The sequence below is a fragment of the Vulpes lagopus genome, chromosome 16 (assembly GCF_018345385.1).
Source record: "Vulpes lagopus strain Blue_001 chromosome 16, ASM1834538v1, whole genome shotgun sequence".
NCBI lineage: Eukaryota > Metazoa > Chordata > Mammalia > Carnivora > Canidae > Vulpes > Vulpes lagopus.
The window spans coordinates 52,787,565-52,801,457 of record NC_054839.1 but is presented as its reverse complement, the minus strand read 5'-3'; the positions used below and the strand labels follow the sequence as shown (position 1 = coordinate 52,801,457).

The following is a 13,893-nucleotide window of genomic DNA, read 5'->3' as shown; positions in this document are numbered from 1 at the left end:
TCTCATCCATTCTCTTACTTATCACCAGTAATTGTCCTAGTATTTGGTTTCATAATCCTTCTCCTGGAATATTGCTCTTTCCTTTTGACTACCCTCACCACCAACAGTTCATTCCTTGTGTGTCCCTGGATTGCTTTCCTGTGCCTGTTGTAACAAATTACCCATAACTGCATTTCTGTTATAACAACAGAAATTTATTTTCTCACTCTTCGGGATGCCAAAAGTTTGGAATGTGTATTACTGAGTCGAAGCTGAGGTATCAGCAGCGCTCCCTTAGGGGCTCAAGGGGGAGAATCTGTCCCTTGCCTTTTCCAGGTTCCAGTGGCTACCAGCATTCCTTGACTTGGGATGTCACTATCTTAATTTCTGCTTCCCTCTTCACATCACCTTCTCTTCATTGAGTCTCTTCAGACTTCTTTCTGCCTCCTTTTTGCAAGGATATATGCAGTTGCATTTAGGAGCACCCAAATAATCCAGGATAATATCTTCATCTCAAAATTTTTTATTTAATGTGGTCTGCAAGGTCAACTTTGCCACGTAAAGTAAAACTCATAGGTTCTAGGGATTAGGAATTGGTTATCTTTGGTGAGGGGACCATTTTCCAGCTGTCACAGATCCCCTATTAATAACCCCTGATTGATAACCTCATCTCCAATTTGTCCCTTACTTGTTCTTTTCAGCTACAGCATTCTCTTTCTTGTTCCTTGAACCCACTTGTGTCTGCCTTAGGGCCCTTGGCACTCAGTGTTTCCTCTGCCTTGACTGTTCTTACTTTACAGATGCCTCTGCTTCTACTTCCGGTGACTCTGGGATGTGCTTTCTCCCTGTTCTGCCCTTTAGAGGGAAGTAACCTCTCTCCCCAACCTGCTTTCCTGATGCCTGACATACGATTCTGTTATTGATCAGATGTGGCTGTATCACAGGTTTATTTTCATCTCTTCAATTAGTATTAGTATTTGAACTACTTGAACACACTGTTGTTTATTCTTTTCTTCCCATTTTCTGGCCTGGTGCCAGGCCCATGAGGGACCATTAACAAATGCTTGATGGATGAATGAATGAAGTGATTAGTTAATTAACTACTACCTTATTGACACATTGTCCCTCAAGTTTTCTGTTCCTGAGACTGGTATTATTTTCATAAAAGAAACAATTCTTTAAGAAAAAAAGAGAAACTTACTGAAAAAAATTTCTGATCAAATCCTTCATATTTTTAAGCTGAATTACAATTACTAATCTTGCTAATATAAAAAAGCCCTTGAGTTGTGCTCTTAAACTCCATCACTGTGGTACCAAAGGGAATGTGCTCATGTCCTCACACTCTTTTTTGCAAGATAAAACTACAGTCAGAAAGTTAATGTTATAGGGGCATCTGGGTGGCTCAGTGGTTGAGTGTCTGCCTTCTGCTCAGGTCGAGTCTCGGGGTCCTGGCATGGAGTCCTGCATCGAACTCCCCACAGGGAGCCTGCCTCTGCTGATGTCTCTGCCTCTCTCTCTGTGTTTCATGAATGGATAAATAAAATCCTAAAAAGAAAAAAAAAGTTAATGTTATAAACATTAAACACATTAAGAATTTTTAAATTAAAGTGCATTCTCAATTTTTATTTGATAGTGTGAGAGCAGAAATAACCAAACCCTTTATTCAACACTTAAATGGTTCAACATTAAGCTTTGTTCTGATCTTTTTTTTTTTTTAACACTGGATGTTATTGTAAAGCATCTTGGTGTTATCAAATGAGAAAACTGGCATTTTTCAAAATCAATAGACAGCCTCCCTCACTGAACACTGGAATGAAATGTGAAGCCTGAATTCAGTGTCATTCTTGGATGAGATTAGAATATGGTATGTGAGGAAGTTACCATAGGGATTATTGGAACTCTCATCATGAGAATCCTCAGGTTGGAGTTTTTTATCAAACATTTGCCATGATTAAAATGGGAATTTTTTTGTGGACCCACATGGGAATTGCTAGGTCATATTTAGCTTTTGATACTTTAAATCATACTGGCTGAAATAAGCTTATTCTCAATTCTTCCTTCTTTCTTATATCCATCTGGTGCCAAGTTCCCTGAAATATTTGTTGATTCCTTCTCTCCAGTCTTTTTTTTTTTTTTTTTTTTGCCAGTAACCTTTCTGTACCTTATCATTTTATTGACAGATCACTGCAGTAACTTTCTGTTTCCTGTCTCAGGTCTCTCTGTCCTTCAGCTACTTTGTGTGCGACCGCCAGATTAATCTTTCTAAAATCACATTACCGCTTTGCACGTAACAAAGTCCTGTTGCCTTTAGAGTAAGACCAAACTCCTCCAAGTATCAGGTCTTTGTCACCCAGCAAGACGTTCTAGTAGACGTGGGCCGGTTTCCTCACATTCTGCATCTATTTCTGTTCCTTTTGCTCTCATGCCTTTGTTCATAGCATTTCTCTTGCCCGCTTGAACATTTTAATTTAAAGCCCCTCTAGCAGTTGTCAAGTGCTTCGCTTATGTTGGCATTAAATTATATGCTAGTTTGAATTGCAATTTATACTTTCTTATATTTAAATATTGTCTCCTTGTCTAGAATGCAAATTTGTCGAAAACAAGGATGAACCAAATGTTTGCTTGTAAATGAATTCTTTGAGACATAGAATGTGTTCTTTAATAGAAAAGAGGATACATCATAAATGATGATCATGCTCCCAACCTAGTCCCCAAAGGACCATTTTTAACCCATCTTGTAGCTGAAATATAATAGTAGCTCCAGCACACCAGCATCTCCTGGAGCTGCAAAATACACACGGGAGGAGGTCAGTGCCCTTTGTTCTTTGCTGGATGTGCAGAGACTACCTTCAGTGAAATGCCGGAGTAAGCAAGTAGAGGTGACTTGGGCATCTTGGCTTCCTTCCACCATCTATCCTGAACCCTCTGCTAACTTCATGGAGTCCTCTTCTGTGTTCTGTTAGGGGCTCAGGGCCACTGTACTGCCCTCATCGCCTCCTGTGACATTTCACCCTGGCCTCTTCTGACCTCCTAAAGAGCAAGTTGCTTCAAAAGTTCTCTTTTCTGGTTTTCAGTGAAAACTGCTGTCTCCTAATGTTGCTGATCTAAATTAGGAATTAATCCAATAATAATCTGATACATTAAATTCATACTAGGGGCACCTAGTATGGCTCAGTGGTTGAACATCTGCCTTCAGCTCAGGTTGTGATTCTAGGGTCCTGGGATCAAGTCCCACATCAAGCTCCCTGCAGGAAGCCTACTTCTCCCTCTGCCTATGTCTCTGCCTCTCTCTCTCTGTCGCTCATGAATAAATAAATAAAATCTTTTAAAAAAATTTTCATCTAAAGTACAAGTCACATCCCCTTCCTATGTTAGATTTTTTTTTTTTCCATTTTGAAGAGGCTGACTTTCAACAAAAATTGCTGACATTTGTTGAACACCTATGTGTCTGACCTAAGGGCTTTAGAACAACCTACCTACCTTTCTTTCTTTCTTTCTTTCTTTCTTTCTTTCTTTCTTTCTTTCTTTCTCTTTTTTTGTTTCAAGTTTTTATTTTAATTCCAGTTAGTTAACATACAGTGTAATATTAATTTCAGGTGTAGAATTTAGTGATTCAACACTTCAGTACAATGCCCGGTGTTCATCACAAGTGCCCTACTTAATCTACATCACCCATTTATCTATCCCACCCACCCACCCACCTCTTCTCCAGCAACTCTGTTTGTTCTCTATAGTTTAGAGTCTGTTTTCTAGTTTGCCTCTCTTTTTTTTCCCCATATGTTCATGTTTTGTTTCTTAAATTCCACATATGAGTGAAATCATATGGTATTTATCTTTCTCTGACTTACTTAGCATAATACTCCTGGCTCCATTCATGTCACAGCTAATGGCAAGATTTTTTATGGCTGAGTAATATTCCATTGTGTGTGTTTATGTGTATACCACCTCTTTATCCATTCATCAGTCAACGGACATTTGGGCTCTTTCTGTAATTTGGCTATTGTTGAGAATGATGCTATAAACAAGGTGCATGTATCCCTTTGAATCAGCATTTTTGAATCCTTTGGTTAAATACCTAGTAGTGCAATTGCTGAGTTGTAAGGTAGTTCTATTTTTAACTTTTTGAGGAACCCTGTACTGTTTTCCAGAATGGCTGCACCAGTGTGCATTCCCACCAATAGTGTAAGAGGCTCCCCCTCTCTCCAAATCCCCACCAGCAATCGTTGTTTTCTGTGTTGTTAATTTTTAGCCATCCTCACAGGTGTGAAGTGATATCTCATCATGGTTTTGATTTGTATTTCCCTGATGATGAGTGAAGTTGAGCTTTTTTTCATATATCTTTTAGCCTTCTAGATGTCTTCTTTGGAGAAATGTCTATTCATGTCTCCTGCCCATTTTTTATCGGGGTTATTTGTTTTTTAGGTGTTGAATTTGGTAAGTTGTTTATAGACTGTGGATACTAACACTCTTAACAGCCTTAAAAGTGAAGGCATTATTATTGCCAACTTAAAGATGAGAAAACCAAGGCTTAAAAATGTCAAATAATCCACCAGGCTAATAGATGGGAGCCTGATTTGTCTGATTCCAACAGTGATAAACTTTATCATTACATTACACTGCCCACTAGGATGATTTCAATACCATGTCAACAAATACTTACTCATACTCACATATCCTGAGTTCCATACTAGCAGCTCTATTAATGGAATTTCTTTCTTTTTTTTTAAGAATAAGAAAACAAAGTGAAATTATTCTGGCAGTTTAAGGGAAGGATTTCAAACTGCAAGCTGCCACCCAAAGGACAAACTGGTTGACACCTCTGTGGTCAGAAACCTAAATTGTCCACGATTCCTTTTCTCTGTATCAGAAGCCATAGATCTACTTAAAGCTCTGAGCATTTTCAAACTATCTTAACAGTTAGGTTTTGTGGAGGCAGGAAAAAAAAAGAGCAAATAGTTAATTGTACAGTAAAAGCTATTTGTAAGTCAGGTGTGACCTGTATTATGTAACATCTTTCCTCCATCCAACCTCCTCTCCCCTCCACCCAAAAAACATATATTCTCAGCACTTAGCACAATGAAAACAGTGTTCTTGAATTTAACTGATAAACACTTTTTATAGATTCTTTTTTTAAAAAACCATCTTTAAGGTTGTTAAGTGTAAATTGGTTTTCATTTATTTTTATTTGTAATTCATTAACAGTACACATGTATTTTAAGTTTGGCCTTGTCCTTCAGGAATAATGAATTCTGCTCTGCTACTCATCTAAAGCGACTCAGCAAGTTGAAACAAGACTCTTTTTAACAGGCTGTCTTTGCCTTTTGACAGGCACAGTCACTGGCAGCATCACTTTCCACCAGACAGCTGTTGCGGATTTCTCGTCGACTGTCACAGTACCCAAATGAAAATCTTCACAGTGCAGTTACTAAAGCCTGCCTTTCCAGGTAACCATATTCCTCTTTCTCACTAAATTCAAGTTTCTGTGTCTTTGCCAGAATGGTAACATAAGTTTAATTAATAGTCAATACCCATAAGTCTGGAGAAAGTATTGCCTGAATATGTAGCTATTTCAATCTCGTGTTCAGTTATTAGAACATATCTTATCCTACTTAGGCATAACAATTTTAAGAGATATTTTATAGATAAGAAACTTATTTATTTAAGTCACTTGCTCAAGTCAGAGAGTAGTAAATAATGAAAAGTGGGTTTAGGATTTGAATGGTGGTTTATGTGTTTTCTGAACTGGTACTCTTCAGCATTATACTGAGCACCTCCCAAATTACCATTGGAACACTCCGTGCTTGATGGTACTCTCCTATTGCCTAAGTTTAACAAAACTAGTATCTTTGTAGTCTACACTAATATATTTTATACTTGCTTGGAAATTATATAAAATATTGGCTTATGGAATTTTTTTTACAAAATCATACTTGCATGAAACCATATTAAAAGAATAATAAAAAAGAAGGACATCTGGGTGGCTCAGTCGGTAAGCATCTGCCTTCAGCTCAGGTTAAGGTATAAAGGATATATACCAAAAGTTTAAAGCAAACATCTTTATGATAAAATACTTATATTTCCTTTAGAGTTAGGAGCAGAACAAGAATGTCACCTTTCTATACTTTCATCCAGAGCATATGCCCAAAGTTATCTGATTGGCTACCTAAAAAATTCAAGAGAAACAATAAGTCATTAGAAAAATAGAGTGGGGATCCCTGGGTGGCTCAGTGGTTTAGCACCTGCCTTTGTCCCAGGGCGTGATCCTGGAGACCCGGGATCGAGTCCCACATCGGGCTCCCTGCATGGAGCCTGCTTCTCCCTCTGCCTGTGTCTCTGCCTCTCTCTCTCTGTCTATCATGAATGAATAAATAAAATCTTAAAAAAAAAAAAAAGAAAAATAGAGTTAGTGAGATTACTTATAAATCCAAATCAGTGACATTCCTATATTCCACTAACAATCAATTGAGGAAGTCTAATTTTTAAAAATAATCCCATTTGAAATGATAGTAGAAAGCTTTGAGCACCTAAGAGTAAGTCTAATGACATGTAATGCTTTTATGGAGAAAAGCATAAATCTTTATTGAAAGCTGAAAAGGACTTAAAGGGAAGCTGTACCATGTTCATGGAAGGGAAGTATTGTAAAGCTGTTTTACTCCAAATTTTATATAGATATGATCTAATCGGATACTACTAAGGATATACAGAATTTGGCAAGCTGATCTCAAAATTGGCATGGAAATAATAGCAGAGGAAATTTTGAGGAACATTAAGAGTTGTACTTTTTCTGTCAGATATCAGGATCCTTTATAAAACTATATTCATTGCTTATAGTATGATATTGGTGCAAGGAAAGGCAAATAGATTATTAGAATAGACTACAGAGACCAGAAACAGACCCACACATCTGTGGGAAGTTAGTATATATCAAAAGTAGCATTATAAGTCAGTGTGAGAATGGATGGACTTGTCAATAGATGATTAAAAATGAAAAATATCCATTTATCTCATACAAAAAGTAAAATCCAGATATATGACAGAAACGTTATAAGCCACTCTATAAGTTATAAGCCACAAACCAAGAGATCTTTGATAAAATTTGTAATCACAAAAGGACTGGTATTCAGGGACTATAAGGTATACAAACTAAAGAGATGAAAGAATCAACCCTAAGTGGGCAAAGGATGAATAGGCATGCACAGAAGTTAATTCAGATGACCAATAACATTTGAAAAGATGCTCAACTTAATTATTAATCAGGGAAATGAGATTTAAAACAAAAATCAGCTATCATTTTATACTCTTATAACTTTTCCCTATAAAAATTAACATTTTCTGTGAATAGAAGAAAATGTAATTATATTACTACTGTTGGAAGGGAAGTGTCATCACTTTGGAGTTATCTCACAGTATCTTTATGCCTAAGTATATTAATACTCTGAGTTGAGGATTCTATTTCTCGATGTCACCTCAGAGAAATACTTAAATGAATGGATAAGGAGGCATGTATAAGAATGTTCATCACATCATTGTAATAATGAAAAATTGGAAATAACTTATCTGTCCATCAGTAGGGATGAATATATAAATTGAAATATTCATGTAATGAGATACTAAACTGTAGTTAAAATGAAGTAGCTCTATGTGTATCAATCATGACAGTTTAATATCAAGTAGAAAAAAAAACAGTTTGCAAGAGGAGAGTTGGTATATACTGCCATCTCTAAAAATGTTAATACAACAAAAATGCAATTATTTTTAATTCATACATATATAGCAAAATAAAAATATGAACAAGAGAAATACACACCAGTTTCAGGTTGAGAATTATCTCCAGGGATGGAGAGATATTAAATGCTTAATAGTCCCTGTAGTTTTCTATATGTTTGAAATACTTCATAGTTTTAAACAATTTAAAAAACTTAAAATTGCTTGCTTTTTCTACTCACAAATATTTCACTATATAAGTTAATTTTTCCAGTGTTATCAACTGACCACATTAAGCTCTACTTTATTACCACTCTATGGCACTTTGCAAAAAGTTCAACAGCTATCTTGATTTATGCATTATCTGTTGGCTTTAGCAAGCCTACAAATTAAAAAACCTTTTTTACTAACCTTCTATTCAGAATACCACAATCACAGAAAGGAAGAAAGAAAATTATTGGTGCATAAAGGTTTTTTTCTTTTTTAATGACCTTATTCCATATTGAAGCAGTGAAAAGAAATTGAATTTCACACACAAAAAAATTTTAATTGATATAATTTATATTCATGAAGTCTATTATTTAGCAAACAAAACAAAAGAAATGCTCTAGTGTAAATTTGTTAAACATTAAATTTATTGAATATTAGCTTGGCTTTTAAAATCTTGTTAATTTAATTTTTAAAATACTTAAAAAAAAAATACTTTTCATTTGTTTATGCCTGTTGAGTTCAGATTGGAACATTTCTTCATCTGAGGGAATAGTTCCCTAGGTACTTGATCCTCATATACTATTTTTTTTTCTCTTCTCTCATATACTTTAATATGTACACCGAGTCTTGGAGCTAAATGCCTACTTCATTTTCTGGATAGTTGAAAACCTAAGAAGCCAAAGGGAAGAAACTTTAGAAGGTTAGGAAGTTATCAGATCTTTTATATTCCAAAAGTTTTTATTGTAGAAGAGTTAATGTGTAGTTCCTATAATAAGAGTCCTATTCCACTCAAGTATTTTGCATTCCATTACAGTATTTACTTATAGAAAATCTTGGGGGTGATGATTCTTTAGCGTTGAAATTTGAGGCAGAATTATAAAAATTAGAAATGAAGATTAACTGTCTCTGACATTGAGGTAATGGGGTAATTTTCCCATTCACCAAAAACTTACTTTGCATACAATATTTTTCAAGAATTTTCTTGTGACATAAAATGAATGACATCTATATAAAATTCCCACTCTTTATATTAAGTAATGTTTTAAAAATCATGAGCCTGATAGGACTAATCATACACAGTATGAAATGATTATAATTATTGTTGATGTGTATTTTTTGTTCTTCTGAAGAATGATTTTGCTTTCGGGAGAGACTATTCAGGGATTTATTTCTAGCTTTAAAAATTGCTGTTCGGGCACCTGGATGGCTCAGTCAGTTAAGTATATGACTCTTGATCTCAGCTCAGGTCTCGATCTCAGGGCTACGAGTTCAAGCCCCACATTGGGCCCCATACTGGGCATGGAGCCTACTTTTTTTTTAAAAATTGCTGTTGAGTGTTTTAAGACTATAATTTCAGAAACCTAGATCTTTAGGTTTTTTTTGTTACTCAGCTTACTCTATAAGTCTAGCAAATCTGAATTATTTTAATGGGTCTTTGGAAACTGTTTGGTTCCATTTGTCTTCCAGATATCTTGGCTAAAGTAAGTACCTTCAAACATTTGAAATTTGTTAATAACTTTTATATGCCCTTTTTCCTTTTCTAGTACTTCATCTGTCTGAATTGACAAACAAAACCTTCCCAGAAAAGTAAATAACTCACATGTAATAAACTAATGTTATAAATAGGATGGGCCATGTTATCTTTTTTTTTTTTTTTTTTTTGTAAGATTTTATTTATTTATTCATGAGAGACACAGATTGAGAGGCAGAGACACAGGCAGAGGGAGAAGCAGCCTCCCTGCGGGGAGCCGGATGTGGGACTGGATCCCAGGACTCCAGGACCGCGCCCTCAGCCAAAGGCAGACAGTCAAACCCCTGAGCCACCCACACATCCCAAGCCATATATCATCTTAAATATTCCAATGCTGTTTATAAACTTAATATTAAAATCACGGGTATCAATTAACTAATTACACACTCTAAATAGAAGTCAAAAGGCTGTCTGATAACCCCTGAGACCCACAGTCTTTTTCTCCCACTCTTACTACTAATGGCAACATCCATCTTTCCTGCACTGGTAATTTGGGAGCATCCCCATCCTTACTCTAGCTTCTCATGCTACCATCCTTATTCTTTAATCCAAAGATTATATCTCACTTCTGTGACATTGACACAGTTATTTGAGTTAGCCTCGGGTAACTACTCCTGTTTCTGTGTTTCCTGGAATGTGGTTGAATCTTTATTTTTTTGTTACAACCAAGACTATAGAGACTGGAGACTTTCCAGTTCTTTTATTGCTGGTAGTAAATGAAGATAACAATGATAATGATTTTTAAAAGGCACTAATGCTCATAATGATAAATACGCTTTAAAACTTTACAACAGGATATGCCTTTGCTTTTGTTCTAGGAAAGTAGGATAGAGTGATATTTCATTCATTCACTCATTTATTTTACAAAAGGCCACAGAAGGAGAGAAAAAAGCAAGTAGAAAATATCAGTGAGCAAAGGAAAAGGAAGTCATTAACTAGAAAAAATTGAAACCTAGAAAAAATTAAGGTTGACCTCATACTACCTGACGTACTTTCTCCTCATTTGTGGGGTCAGCCGGTATCTTTTAAAATGTAGATTTTAGAGGTAAATATATTTCAGCTTCCATATTACCTTTGATTATGTGGTAGTGCTGTCTGGGTGTGAGGTTGAGAATAATTCTGAAACATTCAATCTCAGTAGAAAAGAGTATCATATTTTGGCAAACAATGTGTCTGTCACTGCCAATGGAAGGGATGCCTATATGCCCTTTTTTTGCAGTTCCCTACGGGCTTCGGAGGGCAGTCTAGAAATGTCCCAGTTCAGGAGTCAATGAGGATGTGTTGAGAACAGGCTGTATAGATGTCAGGGGTTTCTGGGAATACCACACAGTCTCAACTTGAAAGTGGTTATTATTGATCAAGGTGGTCTGACAGGAAGTAATGGAGGTACAGCTGTAGGACCTCATGTCACTAGGTAGGACACTAATGTGTGGAGATGGGCAGGTCAGACATGGTGCCAAGACCGGGGCTCTGGAAACAAGATGAAAGCCCAGGTATTGGGTCTGAAAGATGAAGTGAGGCCTTGGTTTTAAAAAAGGTGACAATCTAGGAACTACGATGAAAGGTCAGAGATGAACAACAGTAAGTCCTACTTGATGCTCAACTGATGAGCTACCGACACAGAGTGATAGAAATCCCCCCAATTATAGCCTGGAACCAAAATGAGGAGGCAAGTAGGGGACAGGGTCATGTATGTGAATTCTGTCACAGGGACAGGAAATCCATCAGTTCCTCACACATTCTTTTGCTGCCTTGCTCACACCAGTGTCTCTTTTGCTAGAGCTTATACTCAAGGCTGTAGGAGCCACCACCAAGGATTTAGAGCTATGGAAATCCTAAGTTAGAAGTGTCATGTTCGAGGCACCTGGGTGGCTCAGCATCTGCCTTTGGCTCAGGTCATGATCTCAGGGTCCTGGGGTTGAGCTTTATATTGGGCTCCCCACTCAGTGGGGAGTCTGCTTCTTTCTCTCCCTTTAATCCTCCACCCCACCCGTGACACCCCCTCACCCAACACTCTTGCTCTCTCTCCAGCTCTCTTTCTCAAATAAATAAATAAAATCTTTTTTTTAAAAAAAGCGTTATGTTCTTAGTTTATTTGGAATATTGTGGCAATAGCAGTTACTTTATAGTAGGAGCACAGGTAAAAGGTTAAAAATCATTTCTGCAGGCTCGCTTGGGATCATAAATTCCAGATTCAACTTGATTTAGGTAGGTGGAAAACTTCATTTTCATGATGTAAGCCCATGAGGCTCATGCAATCTATCTGTCGATGAAGAATGCCTCTGCCACTCACCAGATTGTTGTTTTGACAGCATATATATAGAATAGACAAGCAGGTATATTTTTTAAATGGAAGGAAAGACCATACTGTATAATCCTAAATTGAATAATCTGTGTTAGAAAGTAAACATCATTAATCCACTAATTTGAATTTCTGATTGCCAGGTTAGAGCAGGTTAAAGTGTTGTTTTATCTATTTAAGAAAATTTGGTAATCCAGTTAAACAGTTAAACAAGATTTATAAGGTACACTAAATCCATTTTAAAAAGTAAATTAAGTCTTATCCTATAAAATGTTGTATATACCTGAATACTGCTAATTACAAGTAAGTTTTATTAGAGGAGATCAACAAATATTCATCCTCACAGTACTTAAAGTTTATATTTATTTCAAGACTTTTTATTACTTGGATTTCATGGCTCAAGACTCATCTTCCTTAATTGATTGTATTGAGATAAAGAGAGAGAAGGAGAGAAAGAGTTTGTTTGTGTGTGTGTGCCAAAAAGATACTTAGGAATCACAGTAAGCTTTGACTTTATCATTCTGTCCTCCCTGCCCCACCAGGTTCTTACCAAGCCTTGCGAGGTCAGCATTAGAAAAAAACTTGGCAGATGCTGCAATAGAAATAAGTACGGATAATCATCAGGAACCAGAACTGGAGAATTACAAATGTAAGTATTTGACTTGTTTCTTTTTTAAGTGAAATAATAATTATCAAACATTTGTATTATTTATTATTTTAATTTCAATAAAAAGTGGCTTTGTTTTCCATCTACTTTGTTTTATGTATTGGGTTGAAGAAAAGAATCTTTTATTTGTTTTTAAATTGAAACCCACTTACAAATTAAATCTTAGAATATTTCCTTTATTTGGGGGCACTTGCATGGCTAGTTGGTTAAGCACCTGCCTGTGCTCAGGTCATGATCTCTGGGTCCTGGGATCTCCCTGCTTAGCAGGGAGTCTACTTCCTCTCTCTCATTACTCCACCCCCTTACTTGTGTGCACATTCTCTCTCTCTCTCTCTCTCTCTCTCTCTCTCAAATAAATAAAATCTTTTTTTAGAAACAGAATATTTCCTTTATTTCAGTGCATACCAGATATAGGTCCTCCTCTGAAGATTCACAGTTGACATAAAACATATTCAAGGCTCTAAGAATCCCTGCCATAAATAAACTTGCATGATTTGGTTTTACCTTTTTTTCCCAAATATATTTCACCATAGAATCTAGAATTCTATTTTCTTTGTCCAACATTTACATTTTGAGGACCACTAGTGTCCTATGGGATATGTTCAGGAAACTGTTCTAGGTTGATCTAAAATAAAATAATATTCAGAGTACCATTTTCATGCCTTCTTACTCCTTCTGTTTCCACTCATATTGTCTTTTGTGGGACTTTTCTTCTGGGTAACCATAAGTATTTTGAGCTTTGGGAAAGTTTAGCTTTTCCTGTAGAAGTTCCTGATTCTTCAATTAGAGCACAACAAAAAGTTCTCTATTTTTTGAGGTAATTACATATTCTATCAAAAATCCAATGCAGAGCCACTGTCTGACAAGGACTTATTGTGGTCCTCTTTGTAGTAGATGTTTTTAATAGTTGGGGCTACACTGAGACAGGAATTTGGTGTTAAAGAAATGAGATGAGGAATCCCTGGATGGCTCAGTGGTTTAGCGCCTGCCTTCGGCCCAGGGCATGATCCTGGAGTTCCCGGATCGAGTTCCACATCAGGCTTCCTGCATGGAGCCTGCTTCTCCCTCTGCCCGTGTCTCTGCCTCTCTCTCTCTCTCTCTCTGTCTCTCATTAATAAATAAAGTCTTAAAAATATATATAAAGAAATGAGATTACTTTTTTTGAGTAAACTTATAAACTCCACATACTGATGGATCTGGGTGTAGATATGCAGAGCCAGCTCAAAGAGTCAATAACTCTGGGACCTATGACTCATAATGTTACTTGCTTGAATCTTTTAACACATCCACTGAAGGACTGGGTTGTTCTGACTATAACTTGTTCAGTCTTGGTAACAAGCTAGTGTTAGCAGTTTCCATCTAAGCCTTGCATAGGGGATAATGAACCTAAGAGACTTTTGACTCATCTGGTTCCATTTATCTTTAATGTCATCTGTCTTGAGGAGAATTCATTTAATGCACTCTCCTTGTTTGGAGGACAAGGTTCACGAAATAATATTC

At 36.4% G+C, this 13,893-nt stretch overlaps 1 protein-coding gene across 1 annotated transcript in view; it reads left to right on the top strand.

The window, feature by feature from the left end:
- The window catches only part of VWA8 (von Willebrand factor A domain containing 8), a 342,545-nt gene that overhangs the window by 125,490 nt on the left and 203,162 nt on the right, over positions 1–13,893 (top strand). Inside the window, exons 17-18 of the mRNA XM_041731061.1 lie at positions 5,308–5,423; positions 12,269–12,375. Coding sequence (XP_041586995.1) covers positions 5,308–5,423; positions 12,269–12,375 — 223 coding nt within the window. The remainder of the gene's footprint in view (positions 1–5,307; positions 5,424–12,268; positions 12,376–13,893) is intronic.